General features: G+C 37.9%; 1 protein-coding gene across 1 annotated transcript; it reads right to left on the bottom strand.

Moving 5' to 3' along the window:
* Window positions 1-4,219: 4,219 nt before the first annotated feature.
* On the bottom strand, window positions 4,220-26,258 carry LOC148869705 (uncharacterized). The gene is made up of 7 exons (XM_088972533.1): window positions 25,653-26,258; window positions 25,331-25,535; window positions 17,111-17,312; window positions 11,866-12,056; window positions 8,106-8,259; window positions 5,546-5,710; window positions 4,220-4,966 (listed from the first exon to the last, which is right to left on the bottom strand). Exons 1-7 carry the CDS (start codon window positions 25,690-25,692, stop codon window positions 4,505-4,507), a joined length of 1,419 nt encoding a protein of 472 aa, XP_088828659.1. The 5' UTR covers window positions 25,693-26,258; the 3' UTR covers window positions 4,220-4,504.
* Between the last annotated feature and the right edge of the window lie 482 nt (window positions 26,259-26,740).

The following is a 26,740-nucleotide window of genomic DNA, read 5'->3' on the forward strand; positions in this document are numbered from 1 at the left end:
AGGGGTCTTTGTCGCAAAACAAAGTACAGGGGGGTCTTTATCACAGACCCTATAGTGCAAGGGGGTCTTTGTCATTTACCCAAAAAAAGAAACAAAAACAAAATACTTACATTGAGCTAGAAATAGATTGTTTAATAAAGTTAATTTTGGTAGATTCTTTCAATGTTGAAACCCTCCTAAACAAGCTCTTAAGCTTTGGTTGATCTTGCATTGGAGAAGCCATTGTGCCTATTTGGGAGGACTGAAGAGAAGTGGTTTCTCTAGCTTTTCAAAGTGGGCTCACAAAAAACAAATCTGATTATCAAATATTTTAATATTGATGGGGATTGTTGCCAATTAATCATATATTTATAAACTATGATTACGCTAAGAAAATATGGTTAATTAACTTTGGAGCCTAACCTTCCTAAGCCATCAAAAGATTCTTTGGTCATGGACTGGTGGAGTTAGATATCCGGGGCAAATAGACCCACCCGTCCTCCTATTCTCCTTGACAACCCACTCCAATATTTTTTGGAGATTTAATCTAGTTTTGAAAGTGACGACTTAATGAAGACTCATAAAGCTTGGAATCCTATTGTTTGGTCTAATCCAAAGGTTGGATCTATCAAGATTAACTTTGATGCCTCTTATAATGTTGAGGGATGGTACTCCATTGCGTATATTGTTAGGGACCACCTTGGTAGAGTCGTATTGGTTTCTCTACAATTAATCTAGCTGAAGCTTGGCCTGCATGAAAAACTCTCAACATCGCCATCAACTTTAACAACTCTCATATCATCCTCGAAGGCTACTTAAAGCTCAACGTCACTGTTGATCTGCCTTGGAGATTAAAGAATATCATTGAGAAGTGTCATCAAGTTTGTTCTTGCTTAAATTCAGGTATCACATTTCGTCATGTATATCATGAAGCTAACCAAGCTGCTAATTGGCTGGCTTGTAATGCTATATTTGGTGATTGAGTTAGTTCGAATTGTTTGCCGTGGCCTCTAAATTTTATCTATTTTTTGATGTTTGGGGACTTGCTACCCTCATCTTGTGTAGCATCTTCTGATCTATCAAAAAAAAAAATGTGGGCTTTATATGAACAACCTATAAGTTATGTTTGGTAAAAACCCTAGAGAGCCTAAATTACCTTAAACCAATCATTTGAACGACTATCCACTTCAATCTCTTTGAATAACTGTCCACTACAATCATGATGCCACCACTTTGCCAACCATTCATCAACTTTTCTAGGCAAATAAGTGTCAATTCGTGTTAGTAATGCTTAGCATCATCATCATCATCCAAGCCTTGCTACATTCATGGGATTGGCAACATAAATTTTATTCTCTTTAATGCCACATCCATTGCTAAATTACGATCCCCTATATCATCTCTCACTACTACAATCCATGTCCTTAGTTTTCTCCTAACTCTTCCGGCTATCTAAACTTATCCTTTTTCACATCACTGAACTATGTTAATATGATTCCTTCATTTTATCACCCATCGGAGTTATCACTATATTCCTTTGAATAAGTTCTTTTTTAATTCTATACTTCTTAGCTTTCACACTTGATGAGGGCAGATTTGGCCCTCCAGTGAAATTGTGACATGTGGCACCTCGTGACAATTAGGAAAACACCCAGCCAACAAGCTTATGAAGTTGGTGACCCACCTGGGCACTAGTCTGGCCGGCCTGGTGCGACCTACGCGCGGCCTGACGTGCGCCTGCGCGACCTACATGCGGCTAGACGCGTGGCACACGCGACCTGCGCGTGGCGCACGCACGCGGCCTACGCGAACTACGTGCGGCCTGCGCGACCTAGCCGACCTGGACCAGCCTAGCGCATGATCCGGCCAAGCTGCCCATAAGGCGCCCACTGACAAACCTGGCCTAGACACTAACCCGTCGACTGACACAGGCGCCAACTTGACGACCTGGTCTAGACACTGACCCGCCGACAGACACAGGCGCCCCCTGACAACCCGGCCCAGGCGCCGACCTGGCCGCCTGACACAAGTGCCAGCCTGACGACCTCGAGGAGTTCACCACCGTACCCCGGTTCTGATAGGATGCGACGAGTCTTACCGTTTGAAGGCTTTTCACCCACCTAACCCGCGAGGACTCCGGTATATAAAGACCTCACCCCCCAAAGGGGAGGGGGATGAAAAAAGGGAAGTAACCCCTGCTCTCTAGTTCTCTCATTATTATCTTCAAAGCTCTCTACAATAAGAGTGCTAACTTAAGCTTCGGAGAGCCCCCGCCGGGAAAATACCCCCGGGCCCTCTGATTCAGTTCTCGCAGGTCCCTCAGCTCCCGCCGCCTACAAAGAGGAGGAAAAGATGGAGTTCTCGCAAGTCCCTCAGCTCCCGCCACCTACAAAGTGGAGGAAAAGATGGAGTTCTCGCAGGTCCCTCAGCTCCCACTACCTACAAAGGAAAGAAGACCACCTCATGCTGAGGGCAGTCGGATTGCGCCGCACCAGGGAGCTCCACCATTCTCTAAGTCATCGGCCGCCTAGTAGGGAGTTCGCCACCAGGTAGCTCTCCGCTAGGCAGTTCGCCACCGAGCAGCTCGCCACCAGGCAGTTTGCCACCGGGCAGTTCGCCACTGGACAGTTTGCCACCGGGTAGTTCGCCATCGGGCAGTTCGCCACCGGGCAGTTTGCCACCAGGCAGTTCGCCACCGAGAAGTTTGCCACCAGGCAGTTCACCACCAAGCAGTTCGCCACCAGGGAGCTCGCCACCAGGCAGTTCACCACCACATTTTGCCACCGGGCAGTTCGCCACCAGGCAGTTTGCCCCCAGGTAGTTCTCCACCAAGCAGTTCGCCAGTAGGCAGTTCACCACCAAGTAGATCATCACTAAGGCACGCCACCATCGGGTCAAATGATGAGGTACTTAGCCAAAAAATTTTACATCACAAAACATTGGTACGCGGCCAAATACGGTTACATCAACACTCATTCATCTTCGTGCTTGCATTTCTTCCACCGTTATTTTTGATATGTTGTTTCTTAAACCACATTAGTGGCCCTAAACCCGTTTTATAAAACTTTCCTTAAACTGGATGATATTCTAATATTCTATTCACATGAGACTTTAGCCTATGGCAGCATCCTCCTCATTCTCTCCCATATTATGAACCGGGATAACAACCGAAGTTACAGTGATAAATCTTTTGGTGTCTAATCCAAGGTTCAAAGTACCAATACGTATCATGCCGGTGGCTTCCCAATACGCCCCTACAGGAGTTGTATCGGGTCAGCCACTGGTTCAAAGAGTAACTGGGCCTTAAATCGGCCCATTTGAACTGATTTCAAAAAAAAAAAACACAAGTAAAACTAAAAAAAAAAGCACCAACACAGGCCAATACACCCTACCGGCTTATCGGCCAGTGTGGATTGAATCTTGGTCCAATCTAAGCACACACTAATTTACATAATTTGAGTATGTGTTTCATACGTTTTAAAATGTATCCATATCTATTTGAGCCTTAAAATTTGCATTATGTATTTTGAGATTTATGTGTGTTTTCTTAGCATATTTATGTATCTTAGTTTTGCACTGTATTCATGCACCACCAAGGAATAAAATATGTGCATATCAATATGACCAATATTCACTTATTAAAATTTTTACTTTTTTTTTCATTTTATAATCATTGGAGGTTTAGATAGAGGGTTGAGTTGTTTAAAATGTTTTAAAAAAACTGATGTATCGATGTATCCAAACTGACTTGGGTGCACTGACAAATCTTTTTTTTTTTTTTCCTTTTTGAAGAGAACAGACCATAAGGCAGTGTACCCTATGGCTACACACACCCGATACTTAATCAGTTAAACCTTGTGTATTACATCTCATAAAATTGCCTTGGGGAAAATCTCAACCCCTAATTCCTGGCTATATACTTTGAATCTCAACCCCTAAATCCTGCTGAAGGGGGGAATGGTTCCAAGGTCTCTACTACTACCAGCTGGAGACCTCACAAGCTAATGGTAAGTAAGTTTGCATTTTCATACACATTAACCTGAAAGCCCAATGCGTGGGCTGCATGTAACATGTTGGACAACATTTGGATGGTCCAAACAGCCCCTCGTGGTACGCTACGCCCAAGATCCACATCAAGAGAAGCATGGCAGACTCACAAAGCTTTAGGTGCGTTTGCATCAGATTCTGCCATTTCATGCCATTTGATGCATGCCAGCGGAAGAAAGATAAAAAATAGTCATTTACATCATGATATTGGTTTCTTATTGGAGTAGCCTCTCTTTATAAAAGAAAATATGGTAGTCATGCCTGTCATGGATGCAATTATAAATCAAAATAATTTTATTTCTCTTTAATGCATATTCACACTAAAGAGTTTTAACTTAAGAACAAAACAAACTTAAAGCATGTGAAATCTGCTCATTAATGCTTAACTGCTGCTTCCACCTTCAAACCCAACTGAAAACACGTTTCCAGCAAATTATGCTATCAATGCTTTTCCTGCTGACATTGATTCCATTAGTACTCATCTACTGGAAGAAATTGGAGCACTCGCCAATTCTTCAACTGGAGTGGCATAAGGTGAATTCCAATCTGCATCAAATATTGCTTGAAGCTGTAAAACAATGGCAGGATTGTATGTCCCAAAGCTGATACCTGCTGTTGTATAGAAGTAATCCCAGACAAGATTACTGGTTCCAATGTGTGCACGCATATCGCTAACCGCATACTTCCCATGGTTCACCCTCGTGTATCCAGGGTAAACATTCCCTGTTTTCTTTCCGTTTTCTCTGTATGGCCCAGTGAAGTTGAAACCTGGCACCTTATAATACTTGATCTCAACTTTACCAGTGCATTCATTAAACTGGGATGATGCACAGAGTACGTTGGAGTAAAGGAGGGACTTCAAATAAAGATCTGTGTTTTTGATAAAATGTGTCCAGTAGGCTACTAATATCTTGACTGTTGCACCCTTGGAGAAGACAACCTGGTAATCAGATCATCCATTAAGGAATACGAACTTGATACATACAAGAGGTCTCACATTCTCAGCAAATGGAAAGTGCAAGGGGTGATTAGTTGCAACAATAATCAAAATGAATATGACAAATTTGTTAAACCAAGGATCCTAGGAAAGTTCAGATTTGTCTTGCAAGATATTTTTCTTAGGTTCCAACATAAAAACTAGTTAAAGGCAGATTGGTTCCAAATATCCATTGTCCACTGTCCACATCAAGTTTGCATCAGATTCAGCAATAAATTCTCAAGTAAACAACTTTAGATTTAGTAAGGCTCAATTTGGAAGGAGTACAAATACAAATATGTAGAGTGCAAAACCTTATATTTTGTATGTATTTGTACTCTTTCCAAATTGAGCCTAAAAAGCAAGAAAATATTTCAAGGGTGTGCTAAGCACATCCCAGATTTGATATATGGTACAAATCCTATAAGGAAAGACAACAATGCCGCCATTTAGATTTCAAAATGATATATGAAATTATGGATATTTGTCTCTTCAAATACCATTCCAGAACCACCATTCAATTTTTAAACTTGAACTTGTTACCTCTGAGATTGCAGATGAAAGGGATGACCAATAGACTGTCTGATTCATGTATTGAGATTGACCAAGCCAGTCCATAGTACTGATTCTAATGGTGGCCCCAGAACCAACTGATTTTATTGTATCAACCCATCCCTGTTCATCTGTCTGGTACTTCTTAAATGACAGCTGAAAAAGACATGTTTGAAAAATAAATTACATTAAAAGAAATACTAAAAGAAAATGACCAGAAGAAAAGTCATAAGAATTCTTGGGAACTTGTAAGGGCAAAGTGGAGGCCAAAACTTTATTTCAAATTTTCAAGGGGCTTAGAGAACATCTTGCAGTAACCAGTAAGCCCCAGTAAAGTGGGCAAAAGTGAATAAGATTAATGATCGACACTCAGCTAATGTCCCCTCTCTCTGGTTGTATTTATTTATTCACTTATCTTTCTAGATAAGCTCTTCTTTCTTGAGAGGGCATTTCATTAATGTCATAAACTAACTATTGAATTGGTGAGAGCATTTTTTATGATATACTTATCTTAAAGTGCTGATTGATGCAGGAAACAAAGAGGCTGATATTCAATGTTACAATCTCAACATCATCCAATTCAGATATGATCTAGACAAATTATGGCCGTACTCAGACAACATAGACATTAATAGAGCAAATTATTTACCTTTATTGACCTTACCGATATCTATCTTCAGTCCTAAAATCATGTCAAAACCCTCCCTAGCTCATTATTGCCCTCCTAGAAGCATCCTTAGGTCATTCTAATTCTACATAAATTGGTATCTGAGTGGGAGATCCTTTATCAATTTGGTATGAAAGCAAGTGATCCCACCGGTGTTGCATGGACTCTCTCCTAAATGGATGATGTGTGCATGTCAGACACATTGGAATATGACACTCCGTGTGTTCTTGAGGAAATATCTACATAACAATTCCTTTTTTATGTTATTTGACATAAATGAATAGTTAATGTACAAGATGAATGCAATTTTTCATATCAAACACTACTTAGATAGAAAAATAATATTCTTTTGCAGGTATATAATATTAGAATTCAAAATTATATGAACTATTTTAATAGAATATACTTTTCCATAGACATGTCCTCGGGTCCACGTTTTCTCATCTTGCTAAGTCAGACTCTTGGACATTCGTTGGATTCCCACTCCGACATCTGTGTCCATGCAAAACTAGATTCTATATTAATTGGTATTAGAGATATCAGAATTACCTATGCATCAGACATCTTCTCCGTTTTCCCTTGCATATTCTGTTAGGGTGTCCTTGGATCAGGATGAAACTGAAGTTGCCAATTCAGTGATCTCTGGATTGAGCAGTTTGGGTTGTATTAAAGAGGGACTCAGCAAAATGCAAACTTTTAGCCTTTCAATTCTGCATTTTAGCATGGTTCCAAATGAGTGGAATTGCTAGTTATTCCAATTCTACGGAATTGAGGAGAAATCCAAGGAAAGCTAATGTTACACTACATTCTTCCTTATTGTCTTCTACTATTCTCTATCTCTATTTGCTCATAAATCTTCTTGCAATTTATATGCCCCAAATTTCTATTCTTGAATCTAGTGCTGGTTATTATTATTCATGCATATTTAATATTTTAATTTATATAAAAGGAACATAGTTGTCAAGGTGACGCCTAGGCAACATGGTGCCCTTTGAGGCTCGCCTCGCCTAACCACCAAGCAGTTTTGTACTATGCATTATAAAATAGGCACTATTAAACTAAAATATTCATTTTGTGTGTTTATATGCTAATTTCTTTTTATTAAACTACTACTACAACTACTAAAATAAGGGTTCAGCCCCTATGTTTTTTTAATTTTCTTTTCCTTCTTTTTCTTCTCATGAATATGCTGGTTTTCTATACTTTAACATGAACTCTATACTTTTCTTATGAAAGTTATGAATAGTTTATAAAGGAAATATGGCTATGGTACCTAGGGAACTACCCTAGGATCTATGTTTTCTACATTAAAAAAATCCATCGCCTAGGCGACCAGGTGCCCCCCTGTCGCCTAGCCTCACCTTGGCACCTTGAAAACTATGCAAAGGAAACTATTTTATCAGCCCTAACCTTCATACTCCCCCTCATACATCCTGACCTAAACCTTGCATCGCCAATAATTAAAACCATCCAATTTCACCCTAAAATAGTGCCATCCTCCCTACTAATTATTTTACTCCCTCCTCATGTTAGGTAGTTTTCCTACCTATCTGCCATCACTAATAATGCAAATCCCCATAGTAATGGACTATGGAGGACACCAGGTCCAGCTGTCCAGGTATCAATGTAAATCAAGGTGAAATTGAATGTTTTTAATGATACAAGACAGCCTTGAAGCTAATTTTATGTCTCCATTCTATCCTTTTGCCAGGATGTGAGGTTTGTTGAATAGGCAACAGGGTTCAACCATTTAAAGGATTACACATATGATGCATCAATTGAATAACCATAATGCTTGATCTGTGAAATTCAGTTCATAATTTGCATTTTGAAAGCTCAAAATCATCTTAGCAAGCAAAATGGTAGAAGAGTTTAGCAAGTTACCTCTGGTGGAGCAAAAGAAAGATAACTAGCATGAAGCTGTGATGTTGCGTTAGTACATCCAGGTGTCTCCAGTGGTAATTGAAACATAAAAGGGTCATACAATGGTGGATAACCTGTTACATGGGAAATAACCTGGTGATCAGGAATAGGTGGCCTGCCAACAAAAAGAAATCATTATTGTCAATGTCTATCAAATTTCAGTATTATTCGTAACTGAAACAATTCTACTTGGGGATATGGTTAAAAATTGGAAAGAGAAATGGTAATTACAAATTAGTAATGTTAGAAGTCATGTAATGTGAGTGAGTGTGGCAGTAGCTTATTTTTTGCCCATTTATATAAGTTACTAAAGGAGTAGTTTGGTAACTTAATCTGCAACTACAGATCTGGTTTTTCTCTTCACCATTTATTCTATTTTCTTTCTCTTCAGTTCTCTGCTTTTCTCTTCAATTTTCACAAGTTCAGTAAGTTTTATGACAATTGAGGAGAACAGAGATAACTTTATGGTAATGATAATAATTTGTCCACAACTCCGTAAAAGTGTTAAAAAAACTTATGATTGGAAGAGAACGGACTTGCATTCTTCTCATGCTGTTTGATTATTGTGCTGCATCAGATTTCAACATGGAGAATTTATTATCTAAAGGGATATTGATGGATTCCATAGAAAGTCCACTGGTCTGCCATTCAATGGCCATGAAACTGAAAATAAGGAGCTCTTCAGAAGGAATAAGAGAAACTCTGAATTGTCTTTTGAAAAGGCATGGGACATCCAAAAATCAGGGATTCATGAAGACCACGGAGATCAAGAATCTTGAGTGCAAGATTAGTTATGAATCCAGGATAATTACCAATAGAGAAGGTTTTGGTGATAAGGATAGAAGGGCCCTATTCCAAAAACTTGAGGATTTCTAATTTTTGTTTAGTTCTTAAGAGGTATTTAGAGCTGTGGAAGTTTGGGGATGCCTAGCTTCTGATTGTTGATATTGGGTTTTGAATCACCTTTTATGTCAGAAAAAAAAACCCTAGAGTGGCATGGTGATTGTTAAGTCCTTAATTTTTCTGGACTGGGAGCATGTTATTAAGCTACTTCCCAATCACAGCTTAAAGAAAAAAAGAAAAAAAAAAGAAAAGAAAAAGGGGCTTTCTTTCCAACCTGACTTTTTAAGCCTAGTCAGTCCCATGGATGGGCTGAAATAATTTAGGAAAGAAAGGAGACTGCAGTCCAATTTAGTGAACAACAGACCCTAAGTTAATTGGGCCTTATTTGTAATGCAATAAGCATTTAATGGGTCTGGTAGAGCCCATTTAATGGGACAGCAGACCCTAAAAGAATTAAATCTATATTAATTAATTTTCTTGTGAGGTGTCCCACTTATTTATAAGGGGATGCCACTTGTCCTATTCTAACAAGAGGGCTTTTGTTCCCTCCTCTAACCACTTTAAGTGGGGGGACACATGTCACCCTAGGGGAGAGAGTCATTTTCCCATCTCCAACCACTTTAAGTGGGGGACACTTGTCACCTCAGGAATGAAGAGTTTTCTTCTCCCTCCTTACTCACTTTAAGTGGGGGGACACATGTCACCCTAGGGGAGAGAGTTATTTTCCCTCTTCTAACCACTTTAAGTGGGGGGACACTTGTCACCTTAGGAAGGAAGAGTTTTCTTTTCCCTCAACCTATTTTAAGTGGGGTGACACTTAACCATCTCCCTCCTCTATATAAACCCCTCTCCTACAAGGAAAAGGGGCTAATGCCATTTTATTGGTTAATACTAATTTATTTGCAGAATTTCTAGCACTAAGAAACAAGTGGGAAGAGAAAAGAGAAGAAGATTGGTGTGGTGAGAATAAAAAAAAGGAAGAGGAAGGTACGGAATCTTGTTTTCTTCCTACACCCCTTCAAAATGATACTCCTTTGTGCTTCCCACATAAGATGGAAGACCATATTCTTTCTATTCCTCTCACTCCTTTCTTTCTTCCCTTTTTTTTTCTTTTCTTCCTTGCTTCATATTGAAATACATGTAAGGAGATAACCATCTATAGCCTTGTCTATAAAACTTAGCTAATTATGGTTCCTTACTTCATTTTGACCCTGAAAACCATTACTTTATGTGAGGGAGACAATCATCTACAACATTGTTCATGAAACTTGGCTAATTATGGTTCCTCACAGCATGATAATGCACATAACCACAATTTAAAGGCCATTTGTAGCCTTATTGATAAAATATGACTATTTATAATACCTATTTACTTGTTATGTATAAAAAGTTTGTTTATTTATATTTGCTAGTTTTCTCTCAAACAAAGAGGGAATATATACCAGGACTTTCAAAGGAAAATTCTGTAGAAAAATGCTACTTTGTTTAGTCTATTCATTTGTACGTTTAAATCAAAATCAAAAGGTTTTCTCTACCCCTAGCAGAGATGTAATTAAGGGAACATCTACATGATTTCCTGAATGGGATTTACCCAAACATAAAAGAAAAACCCAGTTATTAGTTTAATTGGGTGAATTATGTTATGTGAGAAATTAAACTAAAAAATTTTCCACTAACAGTGATCAAGGTGACACCTAGACACTTTTAGACTACTATCTCCTAGGCTGCACCCAAGGCTCGCTGTATAGACAAGATGACTGCCCGACACCAATTACTTTTCTTTCTTTAATAGAGGGTCATAAACAATGTTGATCCTGGCTCTCCAGGGTCTTGGGAGAGCATACTGGGGGTGGACAGAATACAGATTTAAACTTTGGCATTTTTTTTGTACAAAGTTGCTGTTCTCAGATTTGAATCCGTGTTCTCATGCTTGTCATCAGCTCATCCCAAGATTTCACCATTGCGCCAAGCAATGCAACCAAAAATTTTATCATTCAACAAGGGAGACATAGAGGTTTGCGGAAAACTTAGCACCATTTAGCGGGAGCATATGACCAAATCAATTAGATAGTAACTTGCATTATCTTTCTATGACCAAATTAATCAGATAGTAGCTTGCATTATCAACTCATTCTTGAGACTCTAGGAGTAACACAAATAGGTGATAAAGTGAGAGAGGAAATGGACTAAAATGGATTAAATGTGCATAGGACACCTACTGTACCAATTAGAAACAATGAACTAATGCAAACTGATGCTTCTAGAAAAAAAAGGACATAAGTTGGGGCCAATGTTTTAAAATGTAGACGCGTGACACGAGGTGTGCATGAGGTGCATGAGGCATATGCCTCGTGAAAAAAGTATATGAGGCGTACGGCTCTTGCATCTCAGGTGCATGCTTCAAAGGTGCCAGTGCCTCTGGCATACGCCTCAGGACATTTTGGGGGTGCATGCCTCCAGGCGTACACCTCCCACACCTTTTAAAACACTGGTTAAGGTAGTGAAGAAATTATTTGAGGGTCACCATTCCACAAATGATATGGTCCTTGATAGAGTGGAATGGCACTGAGAAATGATTTATGAGGTCCCATTTTCCAGAACATATGATCCTTGATAGATAGGAACAACAGTGATATGATTTGAGAGTCACTATTTGATAGAAGATATAACCCCTGATAGAATGGAATGACAAAGCATATGGTCCTTGATAGAGTGGAATGCTGAAACAAGATTCATGTATCCAACCCCATATAGTTCATATAAGGCTTTGTTCAGCTGAGTTCAGTTTGTTCAGTTGAATTTGTTTGATCAAGAGTTTAGTACTCAAATGTTAATTAGTGTTTGCTATGTGCTGAAAATCAACTCTCCTACTACATACCTGCACCTCTCTTCAACTTGGAGAAAATGTGACCAACAAGGAACATTTCTTTGAGTCTGCCATTGTTGATCCAAAACTGTTTTTGTGTAAGATGAATTAAGAGAAGCTAGAGCCCATAGGTTGTTAAAAAAGACATCCACCTTCTTTGCTATTTTTGGACAATCAGCGAGATAAATTCCAAGTTCTTTAACCTACATACAATAAAAAACATTGGCTAGTAAAGTACTGCATATTAATTAGTAAATGAATTTCATTTCTAACTAAGAATAATAGACAATGGATGATACGTGTAAAGCTTACTCTAGAGTAATATTTTAAAGGCATTCGAGGCATATGCCTGGAGCTGCACCACCAGACAAGGTACACTCAAAGCACCCTGAGGTGTATGTTGGAGGAACACATGCTTCAGTATAGATATCAAACACCTTTTGCATGAGGCATACACCTCTAGTATGTTTCATGCAGCTAATGCATGCCTCAAGAAAGAAAGAAAGAAAGAAAAAAGGAAAGAAAAAGAAGGAGAACTCCTCCTCTAGACCTCCAACCTCCTCCCCTTGAGGAGGCTTATACCTCCCTTGTGCTAAGGAGGCTTATGCCTCTTGCATTCTAAACTATACATCATGATTCCAGGTAGTGGAACCCCTCACATCATACCTCCACGTTTTAAAACTTTTCTCAAGAGTACGACAGTGTCCCACCTCCAATTCATTTCATGAATGTTTGACACTTTAGTGGAGGCTATAATCAAAGAGAAACTTAAATACATATAGTTTGAATGTAAAACACTAGAACCATGCATGATATCAAAGATGGTCTTTGATGGCAGCTCAAGTGCTTTTTACTTCAGCATAAGGAAGCAGCATTTTCACACAGCCTTGACATGAATTAGATGGTGCCTAAGGAAATTGTGGCATAGACCTAAACTAATATATTTCCAATTGATACCAATATTTTAAAATGCAGAGGTGTGACACAAGGCATTCCACTATCCTAAGGCATGAGGCATAAACCAAAATGGCATAAGCCTCTTGAGGATGGACTTTTTAATCTATAAATAATTAAAACCAAAGAAATAGATAATAAACAAATATAGTAAATATCCCAAAATAGGAAAGTTAGAAAATACACATTTGCAATTTATAATAATAAATCCATCACATTTAAATACAAAATTGAAATATCACCAATATGAAGTATCATTGTCCATAATTATATAAGTATCACTGGCTATCAACATATCACTTCCAAAGCTGCAAATTAAAATTTTAGAATTAACAATTCACATAAATTGCATATTATTGATAGAACCAAGTCTATCGTATCATATTGAAATGAATGTAAAGCATTGAAAGAAGTCAAAGCAATGGTGCCCACACTTCTATTTATAGTATTTGATTATAAATATGCATGGCAGTTGGGGAGATTGCAAATGTGCATGAGTTGGCTGATATTTTGGGTTGCAAAGTAGGATGTTTGCCTTCAAAATACTTGGGTTTGCCATTAGGGACTAAGTGTACATCAAAAGCCATTTGGAACCCAATTCTAGATAGGATAGACTTGAAGCTGGCAGCTTGGAAGGCTTGGCATCTTTCTAAAGGAGTTAAGGTGACTTTAATAAAAAAATGTGTTGGCAAGCATTCCGGCTTATTATATGTCCATGTACTCGATCCCCTCACAGATTGAATGGAAAATGAGACCTATTTGGAATGGTTGGAAAGACTCAACCAAATATCGTTTCATGAACTGGGATCAGGTTTGTAAACCACAATCACATGGAGGCTTAGGAATCAGGAAGGAAAATCTCTTTAACAAGGCACTTTTGAGAAGATGGTTTTGGAGGTTCTCTACAGAACCCAAAAATGTTTGGAAGAAGGTCATAGCTGAGAAGTATGGAATAACTATAAGCAGTAATGGCTAGGAGCCTGGGATGCAGAAAATTCTCAATTGTCCTAAGGGTGTGGGGTGTGGGGTGTGGAAAGGTATTTCTAGAGATTTTAGCAGTTTCAATGAAGGTTTAAAGATCAAACTGGGAGATAAAGGAAGTTATGGTTCTGGATGGACCCTTGGTGTGGTGAATTGGCATAAAGGGCAGGTTTCCAACCTTGTTTAATATTACTGAAAATAAAATGGCCTGGGTTGGAGCTACTACAAAAGGCACTTCAATGATGGGGAACTTGATTTGGCGGCTTACCTCTTAGCTTTACTACAAAATTAGGACTCAAATCTGAATTCTCAAGATTCAAGGTGCTGGAAGTGGATGTCCTCAGGGGAATTTTCAGTTAAATTCTTCTATAAAGGCTGAGTTGGAGATAAGGGATCAATGCCCTAGTTTGGCTGTTTGGGAAACTTCTATCCCTTCAAAAGTGAAATTCTTCGCATGGATAGCAACTTTGGAGAAGTGTTTGACTAAAGAAATGTTAGTAAGGAAGGGGTTCAATGTTCATGACAGCTTGTGTGTGCTTTGTAATGCTGAGGATGAATCAGTTAGCCATCTGTTCTTGCATTGCAGGGTTAGTACTGTTGTTTGGCTTCACTTTATCAGGGCACTCAATCTGCAATGGTGTTTCCCATTTTCAGTTAAAGCACTCTTACAAGAATGAAGTCTCCCGGATATGTCTAAAAAAGGGAAACTTTGTTGTCCAGTTATTCCCCCTAGCTATTATGTGAGCCATTTGGAATAAAAGAAACAATAGAATTTTTGAACAGAAGTCAGCACCAGAAGCAGGGGTGATAAATATGGTCATCATCATCATCCATGCCTTATCCCAACTATATGGGGTCAGCTACATGAACCCTGTTTCATCAATTTGTTCTATTTATAGCCATATCCACTGTTAAATAATTAGTGCTTAAATCATTTCTTACTACTTCTACCTGTGTCCTTTTTGGTCTACCCCAAGCTCTTCTAGCCCCTTCAATGTGTACCTAATCACTTCTTCTAACTGGAGGGGTGATAAACAAGGTATAATGGTAGTTGAAGAAATTAGAAGCTGGTTGTCTATACATAATGTATTTAAAGATGATACCTTCTCTTCTTTTTTGAAGGTGAACTTTTTAGGAGATCCCTAATGGATTATACATGTACACCATCTCATTGTACAGAGGACCTATTTTTATTTAATGAATTATACTTAACCAGTTTACCTTTTTCAAAAAGAAATCAATATTATAATAAACAAGTTTGGAGGGAAATCCTCACCAATATTATGTTAATATGTAATGGGAAACATGATGAAACAGCTCCCTACTTTTATTTATAATATTCTATTATAAAAAATTGGCTTAAAAGGTAAGAGCATATGAGGCATAAGCCTCCAGGCTAGATGTGGTGCTTCATGTGTGTCCCTCCTCTGTACACCTCTCCACGTTTTCTCAGTGCCTCACCTTTAGGTGCACCTCCAGGCATAAGCCTCCAGTGCCTTTTAACACTGGCTGACGTTGTAAAATTCCACTTTGTTATTTACCCTTCTCACCAAAGGTATTCCTAGTTTCCATGAATTCACCAATGAAAATACTAATTTATCTTCTGGTTCACAACCAAAATGCTGTTCACTACTTGACATCTACTTTATGTCTGTAGCAGGGTAGATTCCCTATATATGTCATATGGCACTGTTATGCCACTGTAAAACTCTCTAGGGAGTAGGGATCTCTTTTTCGTTAATCAACCTCTCACTTTCTTTTGGTATGTTCCGTAAAGATTTTTTGGCTATTAATGAAATAAAATGCTAATAAGTCCAACCAAAGAAATGTCATGAAGCAGTATTCCCATCTTTTGATATATAGAACCACTAGATGTAGAAGTGGCTATTAAGCATACTTGCAGGAATCAACCAAAGAATCAGAGAATTTGAATGACCATAAACCAAGTCAGAGTTTACAAAATCCCTAAAAACAGTTGATACTTTCCAGAAGTTTCCCATTTTAAGGGTTCCAGAACATTTATCAATGAAATTCCTGCAACTATAAAATTTAGACAAATACTTGCAATACTCTGCCAAAAGATTCCATATGTTGATAATAAGGGAAATATAAAAAAAAAAGGAGATTTAGGAACTGAAAATTTAAATGTTCATGGAATTGAGAGAAATTTGACCCTAAGCACATTGGTGTGAATATTATTTTGCATGTCTATCCATCCTACATTACCATAATGGGCAATTTTATTCCTTGATCTTTTTTGAGAGTATTTTTTTGTTAGTTTGTTAGTATTAACCATGTTTATGTAATCTTTCCTCATTTTTACTTCAAGGTTCCATAGTCCATGATGCTTCCATTAAACTTAAAAACTTTATACCATTCTAAAATTTCTTCAAAAACGTTCTATGAAATTTTTCATTTTTCAAGACTGAAATTTCCCTCAAAATCAAAATTGCAAACCTTGCACCAAGAGTGTCCAGATCCAAACTGTTCTCTTGTTGTAATTTAATGTGGCAAGAAAATCATTTACCTATCAGCATCTACACAAGACAAACAGAAATAAAATAAAAATCCATTAATTGGTTGGTACTTGTATTTCCTCAGTAATTGAGGTGCCAGGGCAACTGGATTTTGACAAAGCACTAGCTTTGGGACCATGAGATCCCTGGATAGAAGCTTAAGTGGAAAAATGCATGTTGCTGGAAATTTGGAATCAGCACTAGGAATATCAAGTGGGATTGGCTCTAGAAGTTGGTAACAGTATACGAAAGTGGATCTGAATGAAATATGAATGTGTACCTCATAGCATAGTCTTAGTAACTCAAATTTTCCTTGAAATAAAAATTTAAGTGGTGAAAGCTAGATTAACTAGTATATAGGATTCTATTGATATTAATCCAGTAAGTCGGAAACATATTATACCATTAGTAAGAAAGACATTTTCCATCACTTTGGCGCAACAATAAATATTTAATGTAAAACTGAGGCACTGGGGTATCTCAAGTAGCTACTTGGTTAACCATATTTGATTGGTTTAAATAACAAACTCTGCAACTATAACATAGACAATCAGTGAAATTATCTTAACAGAATATTCAATAATTTTATAGTCTTTCACCCAACAACAAATAATCAATATTTTTTTGGTAAAATTCTATATTGCACACTTTATTTGTTTTCATATTTTTATGAAAAATGTAAAGCAAGAATCAAACTATATTTCTGAAAAAAAGGATAACAATATACAAGTATAGACAATAGAAAGATCATACCTTCTTTAACAAATATAGAAGATTATTTTTCTATTAAATGTATAAGTGAATACCTGAGTGAGAGATTTCCAGTCATTGTTAGCAGAGCCAATATAGACATCTTTATGATCTGATATCCAAACTTTTGCATGGACAATGCCAGATCCCCACCATTTATCAAGCAGCAATGTCACAGCTTCCACATTTGGCCTCCCTGAAGCGAGATCAGATGATTCATTGGTATAGTCAGGATAGACTCCAGAGTGCTGTAAAATCCTATAACAAATCCAATTCCAGGACAAAGACACATGAGTTTAGTTACATAATCCAGAAAGGAATTACATAAAGAAACCAACGTCCTTTAGATGATAGAACATGGGGTACTGCTATAATGGAGTTGACAAGCATGAGGAGGGTGCATGGACCAATAATCCATATAACCATAGTTATCCAAATCATTGTCATTATTCAAAAAAGGGACTAAAATACAATGTTGTAAATTAAGCAGGTGAAGAAGAGAATGAAGAGAAAAAGCCCTTATTAGTTCCTATATTCCAGGCAATGTTGAGGGGAAATCAGGCTTCTAATGTGTGGGACCCACAAGGCTCCTAGAGGTCCAACTGACCTAGGCAATCTCTAAGAGGTTCTAACTAAGAGATTGGTGACCTTTGGGTAAAAATAGGATTGGTAGTCAAGAAGTCATTGAATTACAGATTTTCAGGCATTGGAGGGCATTTCTGCAAACTTCCATAGTTTTCAGATTTGAAGAAATTCTTGAATTTAATTTATTTAGTAGATCCTGGTAAGTTTAACGATGTGCTTTAGGATGCCTAGAAACTTTAGGAAGGGATGTCTTGTGAGGTCCACAAAGATTCTTTGGCATAAGGTTGAAATCATGTCATTTTACCCAAATACAGAAAGGATACAGACAGATATGGTATCAGAGAAGAAATTTATACTAAAAATCAAAGCATCCGGCACAATACAACACTCTGTATAGGAATCTAGCTATCATAGTTCTCATCTTTCCCAGAAAGAGAACTTAGGACCTAATAAGTCATGAACTTGAGATGCAGATCCTGGAAAAAGGAAAGAATCCATGAAGAAACAAACCAGTTTCTTCCATTTCCACATCATTTATATTTTTTTTATGAAACTGTGGAGTATTGTATTGTATTAGATGTTCCAAAAAATACAAAAAGAACCCCTGTACATTGAGGATATAAACCATCCATGTACATCAATCCACCGTTTTCAAGTCTTTATGATTGTACAAAAAGATTTTCCAAAAATAAGAGCTATGGTTTCTTCCTTTAAATAACTTATGATTTGCCAATCACAAAAATAGCATTCCATATTCCTCTTTATCACCTCTTAAACTAAGCTCTTTCCTTTAAATACTCTATCATTTCTTTCATCCCAAACCACCCAAACACTGTCGCAGGTATGACACTCCATGCTACTCTTCCATTCTTACTTATATCTTTCAAATCCCAGCCTCCAAGAAAAGATTGTATGTCCTCCAGAAAGCGCATTTCAACTGCTGCAAACATATTCACCATTTTTATCCAAATATCTGTAAGAGAATTCACAGTTGATCAATAAATCGTTGATTGTTTCTCTATTTCTGTTGCATACCACCCTAAATCTTCTACTTGTATACCCCTCCTTGCCAATTTATCTCTAGTCAAACTTTTATTCCAAATTTCAGTTATTTTTCATGAGGGGCCTTCTACCACACTAGACATCCTTCCTAAAAAGGACCCTTCCTCCATTCCCCACTTCACATCTTATACCCTTTATGAATTGCTGATGGGCTTTTTGACTCCCTCTCCACACTGAGCATCCATATGAAGAGCTCCTTGCACCTACTTCCCAATTTCTAGTGCTACTCGCATACTTAGTCACCTCTATTGATGCAGATGCAGAAGAGTGATTTGTAAAGGGTCAGCCGAGCTCATGTATTGAGTCTATAAAAAGAGTCATTCTAATTGCAAAAAGAGAAGATTGATTTGAAGAAATAAAGTTTGGTTTAGCGAATTCTGGTTGTTACCATAAATTTCTCATTTTTCCCCTCTTTCACCTGTTTCTTCTTCCAAGTGACCTATCTCATTGTTGTTTACCCAACAGCAAGCATTCTACTTGCTTGAGTTGCTTCTCCATCCATATTCTTCATCTTAATCACTTACCCCTTCATTCACCCCCACAAATCCCACCACTAGATCCTAAATTAGTAGGATCCCTCAAGGATCAAAATATCAATATGCATGACACCCAAAGTTGGCCATCATGCATATCAATATGACCAATACTCTCCTTTTTTTATTTTAGAATCACTAGGGGTTGTGAAATAATCCTCCAAACTTTTAAATATAATATTTTAAAACACTGTTGTACCAGTGTATCCATGCATATCTGGATGCACCAATATGGATATGATACGCCCAATGGGGTGTATCATAGCGATATTTCAATCATTGGAACCCCTATCCCGTCCTATATCAACTACCCTACCTCGTAGACTATTTGGCTGGTCATTAAGGCGGTGTTTGGCACCATGTTCATCTCATGGACGGGACCGTTTCGGTCCAGTCCACGGGATGAACACCTATTCGGTTGGTTGTGGACGGGACTGGTCCACACTATATCGTGGACCAGTCCCGTCCACACCCCAATTTCTCATCCACGGAAAAAACTCGTGGTTAGGGCCCGTCCATAGTCTATTTTTGATCCCCTACTTCACACTCTTCCTGAAAGGCTGAAACCCTATTGCTTGCTTCACATTTTAATATTTTTGTCAGTAAAATATTAATCATTTTACTTAATTTTTATTTTTTTAATTTTTAATGTTTTTATTACTAAAATAATATTTTTAAATATTTAAAATATATTTTTTTAAATTTTAATTATTTTACTATTGTTTTTATAAAAAATAATATTCATTGGTTAATATTAATTCATTGATGCATTTTTCAACATATTTATCATATAAAATGAAAAAATTAGATATTTATGATTAACTGTGTAGATCATTCATAAAATGTATATGAGATGCATGGAATCAAAAAGTGTGGTGTGGACTGGTCCACACCACTCCTACAGAAAGCCACTGTGGGTGTGGACTGGTCCAGTCCATAGTTCAGAACAGTCGTGGACTGTGGTGTGGTGTGGATAGGTCCCTGCCACAGGGTGTGGTTTCTCATCCACACTACAGAACACTCCCTAAACCTCCAAAGCCAAATTCCTAATAAAGAAGTGTTCACCTGATCACCTTCATTCTTATAATCCCTGCTCCACCTTGTTTCTTACCCATGCAAACTTAGCTTCATCCTTCCAAGCTCTCAACAAAACATCCCACATCTAGCAGCCATCCTTGCTGGGATTGGGAATAAAGAAAGGGCACAATGGAAGGGATCACAACATACTCTTAATGAGTGTAATCTTCTGCACTTAGCTTCATCCTTCCAAGCTCTCAACAAAAAATCCCACATCTAGCAGCCATCCTTGCTGGGATTGGGAATAAAGAAAGGGCACAATGGAAGGGATCACAACATACTCTTAATGAGTGTAATCTTCCCCCATTTAGACAAATATTTCACTTCCCATGGTGCTGACTTCTTGTCTATCCTCTCCAATATTGGTTCTCATATAGATTTAGAACTACATTTAGCCCCTAATGGCATTCCCAAATATTTTGTGGGGAGTTTACCCACCTTGCATCCTAGGGATGTAAATGGGCTGGTTCTACCCGATAGACCTGGACCAACTGAACCAATTATAGTGGTTCTGGTTCTGTGGTTTTGTCCCAACTATTAATTGGGTTGGTTCTGGTTCTTGCTTGTTCTGAACCAACTCAGACCTTGATAATAAATAAAGGTTTCCTAGTTTCTTGTATTTTTTTATTGTCTTTTATGTGTAAAAATATAAATTTTTGAGAGGTCATATATAAGATAATTTTGATTAAAAACACTTGATTTATTAATTTATAAATAATTTATTATTTTACTGTCATATTTATTAATATTAGTTTTTTTAAGAGTAAAATGAGAAAACTATTAAAATTATATTATCAAAAACCAATTTTTAGGTTGTTATTTATTTAAATAATTATAGCTATCAGTATAATCAGGTCTAGTTGGGTTAGACTTGATTATCCCGATTATTAATCGGGATGGTTCTGTTTCTATGGTTTTGTTCTGATTAATAATCGAGACGGGACTGGTATATACAGACTGTCCTGAACTAGACCTGACCCATTGACAGCCCTATTGCGTCCCCATCATCAGTACAGTCATCTGACTCAGCCACCTCACCTAGTGCCTTTAATTCACTTTTTTGAATATTTATATGACATCTTGTAACCACTTCAAAACATCTTAGGACAGCCTTAATGTTCCACAGCTGATCTTGTTAGGTGTCACAAAATAGAAGAGTATCATTAGCAAACTGCAAAAGAGCTGCTCTACCTCACCATCTCCCACCTTAAAACCTTCAATGAGACCCCCTGAGTAAGCTCTTTTCACCATTCTACTAAGTGCCTCAGCTATGCAAATGAAGAGAAGGGGTGACAAGGGTTCACCTTTCTACTGCCCCTAGAACTTTTAAACTTCCCACTAGAACTTCCACTCAACACTACCGAAAATGTAGGTGTTGTTATACACACATTGATCCAATTTCTCCGCCTTGTTCCAAAATTTGTTCTTCTTAACAATATAATCCAAGAACTTCCAACTTGCATTATCACAGGCCCCTTCCATCTAAACTTTGCATAGCAAACCTGGGGCCCCACTTTGTCTCCTTGAGTCTATAATTTCATTTGCCACCAGCACTCCATCTGTAATCAGTCTACCCATTATAAAGGCTCCTTGGGTCTCGAAAACTAAAGATTCCATAACCCTTCTCATCCTCTTAGCCAATATTTAGCAATTATTTTGTTCAAGCTCCCCACAAGACTGCTTGGCTTAAAATCAGTCAATTTTACTGCTCCCTTCTTTTTTGGAGCCTTCGGCTGCGTTTGTTTGCAGTGTAAATACCGGACTGGAGGAGTTTTACACTTCGATCTGTCAATCCGTTTTGTAGCCATTTGGATGAAATGTAAATGACCACTGAAAATCGATGCAAAACTCCTCGCGGGTCTAGTTTTACATCACTAATCAAGGGAAATTTATCTCTCATAAAAACGATGTAAATCTTTACATCGATAATCGCCTCTTTTAAACCAATGAGTGCAGAGCTCCTCTGGTCTGGTATTTACACTGCATTCAAACGCAGCCTTCATGGTGAAAGTATGGTATAGACTTCTTTCCGGAGCTCCTTTGTCATGGAATTCCTCTATAACTTTTTTTTGAAAATAAATAAAAAAGAAAAACTATTAAAAAAGAGGAGAAGTGCAAATACGTGATAAGACATCGCCCACCAAGAAAATCAAAACAGAAACCATTTTTCTTCACCAAATTCCCTTGGACCAAAAACCATAGCCCAACGCAAAAACTTCTAAACTTCCACAACAAATCCAAACAGAATTTGAACTGAGACTCGAATTTACCCCCCTACGTCACCAAACCTAAAAACCTAAAACCAACACAACTTTCCATCCCAAGAAATCAAACTTAGAAAATCCCCCCAAAGAAACCCCCCCTTCATAGTTGCAATTAGATTTTCCCAATCACTCCAAACCTTTGTTGGTTGAAAAAAGAGCCCCTTTACTTTTCTTCAAAACTCTTTGTCTTCTTTGCCCTTTTGTTGAGTCCAACCCCAAATAATCCTCCCTTTTGTCTAGCAAAAACTTTTGAAACCAGGATAGTCCAATTATTTTTTTATCTTTAAACCTTCATACAACATTAGGAAGAGGTGTACAGTTCTTTGTATCCTTGTGAATATCAGTGATCCTTTCCAACTCTAAAACCACATTCTTCTCAAACACTTGCTCTGCTACCACCTTATCGTCCTCCTTCAGCATAACCCTAACATCTATTGGTGATTTACCTTTATCTTCTTCAACCATATTTATCAATGAAGTGTCTAAACAACTTGTCCTTTTCTCTGCCCTCAAAAGACCCACCAGACTTTTCCTTCAACTCCTTAAAGACTTTCCTAGCAAATTCCTCTGCCCCAATGAAGGATAAGCCCAAATTTTGACTCACCTCTACCACTGTATTGACCACCATTTCCAAGTCAACAACCCTACCAACTTCATGAATTTCATCCATCAAAATTTTGTCTTCCCTTAAGTCCATATCTTCCTCCTCTTTATTTTCAATCTTCAAATCTTCACTGATTGGTTTTGTTTTGTACTTTCTCTTTTACAAGTTGTAACTCCATTAACCACACTACCTTCAATACCTTCACATCTTCCCTTTCTTTCCAAAAGCCCATCTTTTTCTTGGATCTCTTTCGAGCTTTCCCTTTCAAAATTTTCATCTTTTCTCAATACATTCTCTACGTTTTCTTTTTTCCCCTCCAAACTCTTTGTACCTTCTTAACTTTTACTGATATCAACCACTTCATTCCCTACCCTATTCTCGCCCTCAATGTGATGCCATTCACTAGCTTCAAAATGAACCTATAACTCGTCCAAAACATCAGTTGTAATCCCCTCCTCACCATTTTCACCTTTTGTGCTCCCCCTCCAACTTCAATACATCCCCCTTATGTCCCAACAATTTTTGTGGAAAGTCATTGTGAATCCATGAGGACCAGATACCTTTTCCAAACTAATTGGCTACAAAACTTCTTCAATAAACACTTTTTCCACTTCCTTAGCCTAATCCTCCAAGATACCCTCAAAATGCAAACCATCTGAACCAGGTGTTTGGGTCCAACCTTCCTTATACAATCTGAATAATATTTAGTGATGCAATCCCTCATTTGACCTTCATCCTCATTTACTTCACCTTCTACCTCCACCCTTGTGATAAGGTTTTCTCTCCTCCTTGCATTGGCCATTTTATGAAAAGACTTTGTATTAGTATCCTGCCCCCTCCTTCAACCAAGTGCATCTTGATTGTTGTCTCTATTTAATTTCTTCTTGATATGATAACTTGTTATGCTCTAACTTTGCTTTCTCTCTCATCATCCTCTTTTCTACATTTATCATTTGTAATATTTGGGTGCTCTTAACTTTGGTTGACATGAGTTTTTCTACATTTACCAGAGTTCTTAGAATTTTGAAAAGCTAAGTTTGTAACCACATCCTTTTTCTTGCATCCAAAGTTTAAGTTGAGCAATAATTGACTCTACTTGACTTGATTTTGGTGTCATTAAATAGGTTTTTCAATTATCTATCTAGTCAGAAGAAGATCTTATGAATCTAATGTTTGCAAAAAGTTAGGGTCATTTTGGTAATAGACTTTTAAGTGATGTAACAGGATTAGAAGGTTTCTAGTTTTCAGGTCTACCTAAGATTTTCCTCTTGTTTGTTTAGTTTTAGTAGAATAGAATTAAAAATGGGTATTTCCAGTTGGTTTAGGAATTAGGAGTAAGAGTTCATATTCAAGTGTCCCTATGCATTACATCCGGGCCTGTTTTTTGTAAAGAAACTAAGAGTTGTTTCTGGTTACTTTCCAAAGTTGGAATTGGAGTCTGTAAAGGGAGATTTAATACAGGATGTTTCCAAGCTTAGGTGAATCTCAGGAACTGTGCTGCCATAAATCCCTTGCACAGATTGGGAAGCTTTGACTATCTTCAATAAGAGTGTAATATGCCTCCTCAATTAGACCCGGTTTTGCATGGACATAGGAGTCAGAATCTTATGCATGTCTAAAAGTTTGACTTGGCAATATGGGGAAATATGGACATTCATCTTTTACATTAGCTATTCATTTATGTCAAATAAGCTAGGAGATAAAAAGGAAATGTTACTTAGAAGTATACTCAAGAATCCATTTGTGTTGGACTCCGACATGTTCCCGACACAGACACGTCCGCCATTTAGGAGAGTCATGTAATACTTTAGACCCAGTAATTCATAATTATGTGAAACTTAATATTCTGGCATTTTCACCCGACTCTAATATTATTGTATCATCAGCGGATTGAAGATTTCTGTATGCAGATTCTCCATGAAGTCAATTCGTCTTTCTAACCATAATTAAACAGCAACTAGCAAAACCAATAGAAATGAAAGTATGAATGAGAAGAAACACAGAGAATTAGCAAGTGTCATGTTCTATAAAAGAAAAGTCTCTTATCAATATTTAAAACCATATAAATCAGATGCAATACCAATAAAGAAGTTAAAAAAAAAAAAACAATGGTAACAATAACACAATTATCCAATAAACTCGTAATTATACCTGATGCTGACGTTACGGTCAGCTGCACTTTCGATAGCGCTATAAACGGTGAAACCCTCGTTGGCTCCAAAGCGCTTCATACGGGACTTAGAGTAGCCAAAATCTCCTGACCGAGGATCATCAGGATGCGCTAAGAATTGCCAATATTGTGCAATTATGTTTAGTCCCTTAGTAGAATTTCCGGCCAACCACCGGAAAACATCAGCTAATAACGTTTTTGAGTGAGGTACCGGCGAAAATGAAATTGGCTAATCAGATAGGAAATAAAGAAAGAAAAGAAGAGCAAAGACAAATTAGCTTGATATTGATGAAGGTTCATTACCGGTGGAGAGAACACCATTGATGCGAGGGAGGTCAGGCATGTCTGTGGGGATTGACTGGACGAGCCATGCTTTGCACTGAGAAGCAGGAACAGAGTGGAGCGGTCGAGCAAATGAGACGAAGCAGAGATTGGATACGAGAATAAGCAAAGAAACGATCGTGGTTGGCACTGTAATCTTCACTCTCTCTCTCTCTCTCTCTCTCTCTCTCTCTCTGCGTCTCTGCAAGCTTGCTTGAGACTTGAGATTGAGAGATGGAGATGGATGAAGCCTAGAGTCGAAACAGTAACGTGTGGATTGAAGAAACGAAAGATTTCGAAATTCGAAGGGATCGCGCGTGGTCTGAAACAGAGGGAGCTTTTATAGGCACGGGGGGCCTGTCTTGACCCGCTCCAGCTCGGGCTGAGGCGTAGCGTAGACGAGTCGAGGTATCTCACCCAAGAGCCCGATTCCAGGACAGAACTCAGGAGAGCCACGGCCCACAAGTGCGTTACATGGGCCCCATTATGGGCCCCGTAATCCAATTTGGATTGCAATGCGAAACTTCCTTTCCATCCTTTCCACAGCCCATCCATCTCGGCCTGTGGCGGTATCTTGCATTGCGATTTGCGAAGGGGATACTCGGGGCCAAAAATAAAACTACTAAGATGGAGGGGCAAATGCCAAGGGAAACTCGTCCACCTTCGTTAGTGTTTCGTACTTCCTACTTCCCTAGTATTGGGCGTACACCCAGAGTGGAGAACCTTACTTGCATCCAGGGTTATAATTATATTAGATAGCTACATCCGCATTTGATTCAATTATTAAATATTTGGATCTAAAGTTAATTCGAAATCAGATATTTAAAGTTCCAATTTATTTTACATCAATTTTATTGTGCTTAAATTGACAAAAGGGTTTAACTGTGATATCGAAAAAACATAATATTAAAAAGACTTGTAACCAATCAAATGATATCATAAAAGTGATAACCATGGTTCAAAGTATAGATACCATCGGAGCTATCATATCGTATTTTTTGAAAATGATATGGTCCAAAACGTCTGTTTCAGACTCTAAATTTTTTAATAATAAAAAGCATGCTAAAAGC

This window comes from Nelumbo lutea, chromosome 2, assembly GCF_056320005.1.
Source record: "Nelumbo lutea isolate HS-2025 chromosome 2, American lotus-T2T, whole genome shotgun sequence".
Taxonomy (NCBI): domain Eukaryota; kingdom Viridiplantae; phylum Streptophyta; class Magnoliopsida; order Proteales; family Nelumbonaceae; genus Nelumbo; species Nelumbo lutea.

Coding starts and splice junctions, on each gene's coding strand:
- LOC148869705 (XM_088972533.1), bottom strand. CDS start 25,692: ATGCCTGACCTCCCTCGCATCAATGGTGTTCTCTCCACCG. Junction 25,536..25,652: donor CAATGGTGTTCTCTCCACCG/GTAATGAACCTT, acceptor AAACGTTATTAG/CTGATGTTTTCCGGTGGTTG. Junction 5,711..8,105: donor TTTCTTTTGCTCCACCAGAG/GTAACTTGCTAA, acceptor TGTCTTTTTCAG/CTGTCATTTAAGAAGTACCA.